Source organism: Abramis brama (assembly GCF_963993115.1).
Source record: "Abramis brama genome assembly, chromosome: 16".
NCBI lineage: Eukaryota > Metazoa > Chordata > Actinopteri > Cypriniformes > Leuciscidae > Abramis > Abramis brama.
The window spans coordinates 2,710,652-2,723,003 of NC_139978.1; the positions used below are offsets into that span (position 1 = coordinate 2,710,652).

Below are 12,352 nucleotides of genomic sequence, written 5' to 3' on the forward strand. Positions count from 1 at the left end.
CTCTCTCTCTCTCTCTCTCTCTCTCTCTCTCTCTCTCTCTCTCTCTCTCTCTCTCTCTCTCTCTCTCTCTCTCTCTCTCTCTCTCTCTCTCTCTCTCTCTCTCTCTCTCTCAGCTTTAGCCTGAGACTGACACACAGTCTTCCAGTTGTGTTACTCTCTCTGAACGGATGATGGAGCCGTGAAGCGTTTCATACAGCAGATGATCTGATCCTGCATGAGGAGCTCAATAATTCATCTTCAGTGCAATGTCACTTTCAGTTATTATTCACATCACTTCAGGGCTTTTGTGTTCTTTACAAGTTTAACTTCTTTTAACACACACACACACAGACACACACACACACACACACTGATGCTGACCTCTGGTGGTACATTAGTGTATTCACACGGTCAGCTGTTCCTACACTGAGGATCTATTGAATAAAAGCTAAACTTTCATACATGGAGCTTTTACAGCAGCAAGAAAAGTGCTTTTTATTTTATTATTAATATTATTTTTAATATTATTGTTTATAAACTATTAATGTGTGCTTAATTTAAGCTGCTCTAAAAACTTTAAAGATTAATTTAAAGGTTTACAGGTCTCTGATAAATGAACAGATTTTCACTGATAGACTCATTATCATTTTGACACTGACTGTTGCTTTATCGGCTGATAAACGTGTGAAAACATGCTATTATTACTGCTATTTGTGGGGGATTATAAAGCTCAAAACTATGAAGGAGTGTGGACTGACTGTGTTTAAGTGAGTTTCCTTAAAGGCACACTATGCAGTTTCCGGTTTTCTCAGACAGCGCCCCCTAGAGTCGCTGTGGAGGACTTGTATTTAACATTACTGTGGTAAATCCCACTCACACAGAGCCGTCTCTGTACTCTTCCGACCGCGCTTTCTTCCTTTTCTTCGTCGACTCTGCCATGATTCACGTCTGAAATGCGTGCTAGTGTCTTCCATAGAGACTCTTCATGTGTTGTTGATGTGTGTGACGTCGTGCCGTAAAGAAAACTTCATTTTAATAAATACTATGAGCTCAACTTTAATTTTAATAACATTTTCTATATTCATGTATTAAATCTAACATCTGAGGGCGAGAACATAATGATAGATGACTTGAACCTACTTTCATCTTCATGTGAGGTTAGAGAGTTAAACGTATGGATGGGCTTCCACTAAGATGAAATTCTAAATTATTACATACATCAAAAAGAAGAAATTATGACTTAAAAATTCATAATTATGAGAATGTTTTTTTTTAAAATTGACATAATTTCAGTCTTATCTCATTTCAAATTTAGCTTCTCATAATTAGTCATAATTGTAATTTAGTGTGTCATAATTTCTACTTTTTGTGCCATAATAATGACTTTTTATGTCATAAGATTCGCCATTACTTTTTTTACATGGCGGAAATTGGCTTCCATAAAAGCGATACATTCAAAAACACTTTTTATTATTTAACATACAGTATCATATTTTAAAAACACTATCAAGCTCGAATATGTTTCAATGCAGGAATGCTAAAAATGAGCCTCACGTGCCCCAAAATCACGAGATGTTGAGGAAAACGTTCCACTGTAAGATAAATTAATTAGGTATTACATGTAATTTGGTTGTAAAACATAAAGTGTTGGTGTAAAGATGAGCAGGCTATGTGTATTTTGTAAAACATTTGCAAATGCACAACTGAAAAAGCGTCTTCTGTTACATGGGATAATGAACAGACATTTGCAAGTTTATTTTAAAATGCAAAGTATTGAAAGCTCTGTAAACACTTACATTTTATCAACACTATAAGTGACTCCCATTATGTAAACAAAAGTTTTTCCCACACTTGTAGTCTTCACACATACTCGAACACTTTGGCCAAATACAGTAAATACATCATGCAAGTAGACAAGTGGTCAAGTGCACAGACCGCAAGTGTGGGTGTTTGAACAGGCTCATACTACTGGCATTCATACTATATAGTGCGTACTCACTTGTTCAAAATATGTAGGCTAGGCTACTCAAAGAGAGTATGCGATTTCTTTCACCTCGCGTCATTCATTTCGAAGTTCTACGAAGTGTTACGAGAGAAAGACAACAAATATTTGCATACGACATGGAGATCTAGTGGAATAAAATGAGAAATATGATATGATAATGTGCAGACAGATGTAGGCTATTTATAAAGACCCGCAGGTGGCGCTGTACGTCTGTCGGCTGATGAAGCTGTGGAACAAGCGCCATTTCAAAGGAATGATCAAAAAGCACAGTAGCCTATTATAACTAGGCTACACTACATTTGAAAGGAATGTAGGCTAAGTGCAACGTTTGCATTGCATTCAGGTTTATTATTGGCTCATTATCCAGAGGCACCAACACTAGCAACAGAACAAAAGTAGCAAAACAGTGTTATGAACTGTAATATAAGTGCTGCTTTTAGGGATATTTACACAGTAGGAGCCAAAACACTTGTTCAAGAAATTTCCACGTTTTGAGTTTTTGGGTACAGCAGAATTGTTTTTACACAGACTTGTTCACTGAAAGTTAATTAAAAAAAAATGTATTTCCATTAGGATGATTTCAAGTGTGCATCCAAAAAGCCCTTAATAAATCCTCATACTGAGTACATTAAGAATTCTGTGTCGTTTTGATATTTTGAATATTTTATATAAACTGTTTTTGTAGTAAAACACAACAAAGAATGGACATTTAACAACAAAATCTGACTTACAGAAGGTGTGACAGTATGTTGAGCACGAATGCCCTTCACAGCAGTGTTGTTGTTCGGGCTGTTCTCAGCTCACTCGAGCCCTGCAAAGTCTACATTCGTCAGTTAAAGGGGCTATAGGCCTATGTCAGTTTCCATATGAATCGATTTTTTATTGCCAATGTGTGAACAGCTTGTAAAGAAACTTAAAAAACGAGATCTTCCTTGACGTCCAAAGGTCGTCCATGAAAGCCTGATTTTTATGTGACAGACTCGGGACGTTTTTGCCGGGAAAATCAAAAGAATATTGACAGTTTCGCGCGCTCCCGAGATCCTCTCTTCCTCTCAATGACACATGAAACAAATGTTTATTTTTTGTGTTCATGAGAATGCCATTCTGTACTGTAATATCAATGTGTCATGCATTCAAACTATAGGCCTAGTCAGTCTCACACAGTCAGTCTGTAGTCTTAATAATTTACTTCATAATCAAACTATCATGTGAAATTTAAATGACCTCATCAGTCGCCACGAGACTTCATGCAAACATATCCACATCACTATGATCAGATGCTTTCTGATCTGAACTGCTGTATCGGTGCCTTGAATCACGTTCAGTCTGAGTTCATCACGCGTGCACGAGCACCAGTAGTGCTGAAGTTCAGCTAACGGCCACAGGTGGCGCTAATAACAGCTTTCTGAAGTTGTCAGTTGTCAGAGTCCCTTTAAGGGAAAGAGCCATAAACATACAGTAATGTGGTGTTATGCTATAATAATTCAGTATACAGCTAATTAAAACATTTATTGTTGCCCATTGTGCACTGTACTGCATACTTTAACTAAATCCCCTTCCTTGTGGCCAGAGTCACGTTAAGTGCAATAACAGTTCAATAGGCGTGAACTATACAACACAATCATTTTAAAAAACAACATACAAAACATGAGGAAAAAGTTCCAGACTCTCAGACTCAGTTTGCATCATTATTACACAGTCATCATTAAGTTCTCATTACTCCTCATGTGATGGAGGGGTGTGTTAAACAGGGGCTGTCCGGTCCAGACGGGCTCCTGCAGAAGCGGCCCGCAGAAGTGTGTGTGTCCCGCACCGGTGTGTGTGTTCATCAGGAGGTCGGTGGGAGGATTGAGGATCAGTGAGATCTGAGACGGATGGATGATCTGAGGATAGGGCTTCCCTTCATGAACACACCTGGCAAAAACACACATATTCATAACTTCAAGTGTGCTACTGTAATTCATGTGCGTAAATGAGACGTATGGATAAATGCATGTCTTTTGATGCTGTTTCTTGTGAATGTACACTACCAGTCAAAAGTTTTCCATCGGTAAGATTTTTAATGTTTTTAAAAGAAGTCTCTTCTGCTCACCAAGACTGCATTTATTTGATTAAACACACAAAAAACAGAAATATTGTTAAATATTATTCCAGTGTAAATCATCTGTTTTCTATGTGAATATATAGTAAAGTGTAATTTATTCCTGTGATCAAAGCTGAATTTTCAGCATCATTACTCCAGTCTTCAGTGTCACATGATCCTTCAGAAATCACTCTAATATGATGATTTGATGCTCAAGAAACATTTATGATTATTATCAGTGTTGAAGACAGTTGTTTCGGGATTCTTTGATGAATAGAAAGTTCAAAAGAACAGCATTTATCTGAAATAGAAAGCTTTTGTAACATTAAACACTACCCTTCAAAAGTTTGGGGTCAGTAAAATTTAATTAAAAAAATTAATAATTTTTTGGGATGAATAAATAAAAAGAAATCAATACTTGTATTCATCAAGGATGAATTAAATTGATGAAAAGTTACAGTAAAGACATTTAAAATGTTACAAAAGATTCAATTAAAAAAAAAAAAAAAAAAAGCCATAAAATAACTTTCTATTCATCAAAGAATCCTGAAATAAAATTGTACACAACTGTTTTCAACATTGATAATAATGAGAAATGTTTCTTGATCATCAAATCTTCATATTCGTGTGTGTGTGTGTGTGTGTGTGTGTGTGTGTGTGTGTGTGTACCTGCAGGGAGTGTAGATCTGGTTGTCTGTGGCTCTGGATGTTGCGGTGAGCTGTGTGTAGTAGCTGTTGTTGTTGTTGTTGTTGTTGTTGTTGTTGTTGTTGTTTGTGGTTTTCTGGTTGTGTAACGCCTCTCTCTGATCCAGCTCTGATGCCCTGCACATTCACACGAGACACACACATCAGGGTCACACACTTCCTGTCTCTCCTCGTCATCAGTTAAAGCTGAAGTGTGTCTCTGCCAGTCAGTCGCGCCGTGCTTTGGGTTCGCTGACAACATTTGAGGGCAGAAGCCTTAAGTAACCTTTTATTACTTTAAAGTCCCACTGAAGTGCTTTGTTTGATGTAATGATGTAATCTCCACAGAAACAGAAGCTAAGGCGGGACATATTGAATGGCTCCGCCCCCTTTTCAAATAGCCAATAGTGTTTAGTTTCCCTCACAGATTGACAGCACCATGGAAGCGAATCCGAGCGCTGATGATATGCTGGATTCAATAGTAGAGGTGTGAATAAACTCTAGTAATTTCATTCTTAATCAACGTACAGTTGGAAAACGGAGTAAAACTCGAGCATTTGAGCAACTGAACACACATCTCTGACCCATATCGCTCTGGTGTTTATAGCAGAGGGGGCGGAGCTTCAGATTCTAGAGAGCATGTGATTGGACAGAAGATGTAATGAGAAGCGGTGATGTCATAAAAATCCCTGATCCATTTTAGCGGAAGTGTGAGACTGTAAGTTTTGAATGCTTATATCTCCTAAATGCGAGTTTTGTCATTGTTTTGGAAGCTTATTCATAACCTTAAGGCTAAAATATTCATACTAAAAGCTAAAAAACTTACATTTTGATTTCAGGGGGCCTTTAATATTATATTATCTGCAAATGCTTTTTTTATTTTTTTATTTTTATACTCTTAAGATTTGAAGTACACTACCACAAGTGCACATTCAGTACAACTGAGCACACTTAGTTTTCACAGTGGAATAAAGACGTGATGGTTTAGATTTAGAACAACATGAGATTCCGGTTCTCTCACCTCTCCATCTTTCTTCTCTCCTCTCGCTTCACATGTTTCACCAGGCAGGAGGTGATGAAGATGATGCTCATCAAGAGGATGATGGTGGCGCTGATGAAGGACACGAGGAGAGCTAAACGAAAGCCCTCGTCCTCCAACCGAGAGTAAGCTGGAGAAACACAGTGAGAGGATGAAGGAAACAATTCATTAGGAATTCATTTTTATTGAAGTATCAAAAACACTAAGATGTGCACATCCCACACACACTCACTGAGCTCAGGTGCAGGACAATACAAATAACAATAATGGGGAAAAAGAAGCGTGATGTCTACACACTGAATTCATGGATCAAAAACAACTGTATTGAAAGTGCAACATTTCGACCGTCATGTACAACACTCTATTAGAAACAGGTAATCATCTTAATTTAACACACACTCCAAAACACACAAAATTATAACAAAATGCCCGTTTTGTCAAGTATCCTCTCAAAGTCTCAAATGGGTTAAATTAAGTCTTAAATGGGTTAAATGAAGTCTTATATGAGTTAAATGAAGTCTTAAATGGGTTAAATGAAGTCTGAAATGGGTTAAATGAAGTCTTATATGAGTTAAATGAAGTCTTATATGAGTTAAATGAAGTCTTATATGAGTTAAATGAAGTCTGAAATGGGTTAAATGAAGTCTTATATGAGTTAAATGAAGTCTTAAATGGGTTAAATGAAGTCTTATATGAGTTAAATGAAGTCTTAAATGGGTTAAATGAAGTCTTATATGAGTTAAATGAAGTCTGAAATGGGTTAAATGAAGTCTTATATGAGTTAAATGAAGTCTGAAATGGGTTAAATGAAGTCTTATATGAGTTAAATGAAGTCTTATATGAGTTAAATGAAGTCTTTAATGAGTTAAATGAAGTCTTATGAGTTAAATGAAGTCTTAAATGAACGTAAAGAGTTGAAAATAGGATGCGTGTCAGATCCGTGTCGTGTGCGTCGGCTCTTATAGTGACAGAAGCCTAATAAACCTGCTACTGTCTGTCATTAATGATGATCAAAGAACAAACGACTCTGAAAATCACTCGCTGATCTTGACTGAATAACGTATAGCTTTAATAAGGATTAAACTATATTTAATGTATAATTTATGCAGTGAAGACTGTGAAGTGTTTAATAACTTTATTCAATTTCTGTATTTATCCAATCTGTTCAACCACTGTTTACAAGGTCACATGGGTCTCAAACAAGAAATCATTCACTTTTTGTGCATCTTGACTGGGCAAGTAATAATCTGAGCCGGTCTGACTGGGCCAATAGAAACATTTGAGCGCTGATATATTGAAGAGTAAATGTGACATTTACTACAGTGAGTTTAAGTGAAGATTGTTTTAATTTCACTTAAATTAAAAGTTGTTGTGTTTTTAAATCCGTAAAAATGTACAGCTTTCAATTATCCTGTAATGCTGAATGCCTATAATTGAGAAATAAATCAAAACACTATTGGCTGAACTGGCAGTGGGCGGAGTCACACACACCAAAACAAAAACACACATTCCATCACTGAACGCACATCTCACAGATAACTGGATGTAGAAGTGTTTTTCAGAGACACGAGTATGTGAACTCAGCATGTTTCCTAAATATCTGCAAACAGATTATGGTATTTGTTTGCTTTACTACAGTCAAAAACATTAGTAAATGTTAGTTGCGATTAATCGCGATTAATGATTGATTGAATAGTTAGTTAATCGATTGACAGCTCTAGAAAGAGTCGGTCTTACGTTTGCAATGGGGTGTCCCGCCGCTCCAGCGCGTGTCGTTCCTGCTCCACACACAGGACAGCTGAGCGCCGCTGACCGCGCGGTGTGTGTTCGGGCACTGCAGGCTCATCACACTGCCCACGCTGGTGCCGTCGCCCGAGACCAGCTTCAGGGTCCCGACGGCCGGAGCCAGCAGCGGAGAACACTGACCTGGGATCAGACACAACCTCGTTCAGCTATTCAGGATGACAGTGCTAAATCACACAGATAAATATCAGTATTGAGTATGAATTGTACTTTTGTACATTGTAAATTTTGCGTTTTCAGATACAAATGCTTAGAAGGCGTTTTTGTTTACTTTTTAAAGTACTGCATTATTGATGGTAAATTTAAATTGTAACTGTACATTTCAGTAAATTTCATTGTAACTATTAGTAAGTTTTTGCTGATTTTCTGAAATTATTGTAAAACAAATACTTAACGGGGTAGACAAATTAATAACAGAGTGGACAAATAACAGGGTGGACAAAATAATAAGAGAGTGGACAAAATAATAATAGGGTGGACAGAATAATAAGAGAGTGGACAGAATAATAAGAGAGTGGACAGAATAATAAGAGAGTGGACAGAATAATAAGAGAGTGGACAAAATAATAATAGGGTGGACAAAATAATAATAGGGTGGACAGAATAATAAGAGAGTGGACAAATTAATAAGAGATTGGACAGAATAATAAGAGAGTGGACAAATTAATAAGAGAGTGGACAAAATAATAAGAGAGTGGACAAATTAATAAGAGAGTGGACAAAATAATAAGAGAGTGGACAAATTAATAAGAGAGTGGACAAAATAATAAGAGAGTGGACAAATTAATAAGAGAGTGGACAGAATAATAAGAGATTGGACAAAATAATAAGAGATTGGACAAAATAATAAGAGATTGGACAAAATAATAATAGGGTGGACAAAATAATAATAGGGTGGACAAAATAATAATAGGGTGGACAAAATAATAAGAGAGTGGACAGAATAATAACAACTTCAGGGTCCCGATGACCGGAGACAGCAGAGGAGAACACTGATTCACAATCACATGTATTCATTAATGATCATTCCTGGTATTCACTGCTTTTGGGCCATCATAAAATGTAGAAAATCAAACTCATTTTTTAAAAGAATTTTTTCTGTAGTCACGAAAGGGTGATGTAAACCATCTGAAAAATGATTTTGGTCAAGCTCAGCGAAATATATTTAACCACTTATTAAACAAAATAAATAAAAATGGAAGATCCAAAATGTCCACCCTGTAAACAACAGTTTCAAATACGTATTATTTAAATGTATGGGCACTGTGTACATTACCCATGAGCTTTTGTCCTTTTAAAAGCATATCAGTTAATAAATTATCAGAAAATATAAATATTTTACTTTCTCACAAACGCATCGGGTGGACAAAATAATAACAGGGTGGACGAGTGGTATAAAGAATGGATGGATGGATGATTTCCTATCTCTCACATACAACCAGTTACATTATGACTTCAGTATGAACTGCATTTAGATGGGAAACAATATGTAAAACATTGCCAAAGAACTTTAAATGCACTACTACTCCATCTTCAACATAAATGACTTTCACAATCGCTATGTTCAGTGTCAGCGTCCTCTCTGTTAGCTCTTCTGCAGCGTGTCTGAGCAAAAACAAGAGAACATCGAAGGCTCATCTCATAAAGCATCGCATGGTCATAATTTAAAAAATATCATTATTCTACTAACGTTTTTTCCAATAACAGGGTGGACATACTAAGGTTGACCACATCAAATATGAAAGATAAAATTGGTTAAAAAATAGACAATTAAGATAATCAAGGATCTCACTCACTTTCTAAAGTTGTTTTCCCTCCAAAGAAGGGATTTATGCTTTATGATATGATGTCATTTAATATTTCCAACTTTTATTTAAAGGAAAAGTAGTCAGAAATAACAGGGTGGACAATAAATTGAGGGACAAGCTAAAAACCTCGATTCTAATTGCTAAAATAAATGTAATAATTGAAAAGAATATATACATTAGAGAGAATATTTACTGATATGCCCAACAATGGACAAACATGCACAAAAGACACAACGGCACCGACTCCCAGGAATGACTCTCATATTTCTCTGCGACTACACAGTGTTTTATAGTTTACATGATTCATCTATACGGATGTTGTACACTAGTAGTGTTTGTGCTGTAGAGGGAAGTGAAAGTGTAATGAGGGTGTGCCTGTTACATTTCACACACAATCTGTAAATCGGTGTCAAACAAATAACATGATCCGCATGAGATTTTAGGTTTAAATGTACAGTATACAGGCCGGGGCGACCTCACAGTTTTACTGCAGTGAACATTTCTCAGGATACGGTTATTAATAAACTAAAATTAGGCCCATAAAGAGCTTATCTGGGGTTTGGCAGGAAAACGAGGCTGAGGGACAGATGTACATGTTCAATACTGTAGTTTAACGACACGCTGATGAAATATAAAAAAAAAATAATAAAGTTTTGAAAGTTGTAAGTTTTGAAAATTACACATAGTAAATACTGTAGTCTATCCCTCACAGCTTTTATATTTTTAATATTTGTTTTTTAATCAAATTCGCTAAAATTCAATATGGCATCTACTCGGACTATGGTTAAGGTCTATTACTGGCTTTTGAGCAAAAAATAACCAGGAAATTAAATAAAAATAACACACACACACACACACACACACACACACAAAAATGAAATCAATGGAATCAGCAATGAAATCAACTTTCTCAAGCATGACAGACAACAGTTTTAAATAACCAAATAAACATGCTTGTTTGTCAGTTGTGTGCCTCATCATGTCACATGACCAGGTGATGGAAGGGTAATAGGCCTATTATGAAACAAATGTAACTTTTTGGCGACCGCACACAATCACAGATTTTAAAGTGATTTTATGAAAGGCAACCGTAATGCCTGGAACAGAAAATAATATTTAAAAAAAAATCACATTTGGCCAACCCGAAACTGTAATTAATATAGGCCTATTGTAATTACAACATTTACGTGTTTAAAATGTTTACAGCATATACATGTCGCCTGTTTATTTTAAAGGCAGCTGTGTTTCACTGAACACTTTCTGCTCTGTTTCTCACACTAGGAATAGGCCTATCAAATAGACTGATTATATATATATATATATATATATATATATATATATATATATATATATTTTTTTTTTTATTATTATTATTTATTTATTTATTATTATTTATTATTATTATTATTATTATTTTACCATGAATTGTTTTTATATAGAAAAAGTAGCAAGAATGTTCCACTGAAACAACACCAGAATGCAGTTTTAGTTTTGAGTAAACCTCAAATAACAGAGAACACAAGATGAACAAAGAAACAGGAAAACGGAGCGCGTTTCCGATCAGAGAACCGCTGTCATTTACAGAAGACGCGTTTCCTGCTTACACACACACACACACACTCACACTCGCACGCACACAGACACACACACACACACACAGCTGCTCATCCTGTCTACTCTTAATACGCATGAAAACCACACACACAGAGACACACACTAAATAAAAAAAACGCCAATTCCACCGCGTCTAAAAGAAAGCTCACTTCATTAGCTACACTTTATTTTAAAGCGCCCCTGTTGCACAAATAACCGACTAACAATATGCGCTTACCACATTGCTGATATATTAAATATTAAAATATTAAAACAGACGGATAAACTCTGGCTACATCAGCATCTACAACTGACTGGATCTTTTCAGCAGAGCAGATTATATATGTACCTGTACATGCATCATAAGAGAACAACAATGAAGTATATTTACAGTTCAGTCTAACATGTGTAATGAACACTGTAAAATAAAGTGTCAGTGAGTAATCTTGTGCTATAAAGCACATCAAATCTCTAGACAAATAACATTTGAAGAGCTGAAGTGTGTATTTGAAGATGTGTGTATGAATGTACATTTGAAGGTGTGTGTGGATGAATGAAGAGCTGAAGTGTGTATTTGAAGGTGTGTGTGTGTGTGTGTGTGTGTGTGTGTGTGTGGATGATTGCACATCTGAAGAGCTGAAGTGTGTATTTGAAGGTGTGTGTGGATGAATGAAGAGCTGAAGTGTGTATTTGAAGGTGTGTGTGGATGAATGAAGAGCTGAAGTGTGTATTTGAAGGTGTGTGTGTGGATGAATGTACCTGTTCGGTCTCCCATCCCTGATTCAGACGCACTGATGATGAATGCCATTCAAACTGTTGCGCGAGCGCTTTCACTTCACTCCACAGTCGGAGGAGCGGCGCATGCGCAGAGAGGCGACACACACACACACACACACACACAAACACACACACACACACAAACACACACAGACAGTACTCTCAGTCTGGAGCGAGTATTTAGGATTTATGATAAGGACACACTGTCTCTCTCAGCTTAAACTCTAGATGACCGATGACAGCCGAAGACAGTCACTGCTCAAGGATTCTCCATAGCCTAGATCCTTTCTCTCAACATAAGACAAATGAACAAGAGAATTACATATAGGTCTACCATCTATCAAAGGTTTTCAATTCATTTATTTTGAGTTAAAAAAAATTATACCGTTACTCGCTATATCTACTGTTAAATTTATTTATTTGTTTGTTGAAGTTTAATATAATTTAGATTTTTTTTTATATTAATCAATTTCAAGTTAAAAGAAGTTCAGCTTTAAAAAAATAAATTAATAATAATAATAGTTTCAATGTGTTGTAAGGAGAAGACACGAGACCTGTTCTAGGTTTTAGCCATGTTGGTT

General features: G+C 36.2%; 1 protein-coding gene across 1 annotated transcript; it reads right to left on the reverse strand.

The window, feature by feature from the left end:
• Positions 1-2,311: 2,311 nt before the first annotated feature.
• Positions 2,312-11,949, reverse strand: susd3 (sushi domain containing 3). The gene is made up of 5 exons (XM_084087121.1): positions 11,754-11,949; positions 7,528-7,716; positions 5,773-5,920; positions 4,737-4,889; positions 2,312-3,898 (listed from the first exon to the last, which is right to left on the reverse strand). The coding sequence occupies exons 1-5, from the start codon at positions 11,800-11,802 to the stop codon at positions 3,676-3,678; spliced, it is 762 nt and encodes a 253-aa protein (XP_083943247.1). The 5' UTR covers positions 11,803-11,949; the 3' UTR covers positions 2,312-3,675.
• Positions 11,950-12,352: the final 403 nt, after the last annotated feature.

Coding starts and splice junctions, on each gene's coding strand:
- susd3 (XM_084087121.1), bottom strand. CDS start 11,802: ATGGCATTCATCATCAGTGCGTCTGAATCAGGGATGGGAGACCGAACA. Junction 7,717..11,753: donor AGGGATGGGAGACCGAACAG/GTACATTCATCC, acceptor GTCTGATCCCAG/GTCAGTGTTCTCCGCTGCTG. Junction 3,899..4,736: donor CAGATCTACACTCCCTGCAG/GTACACACACAC, acceptor TGTTTTTGCCAG/GTGTGTTCATGAAGGGAAGC.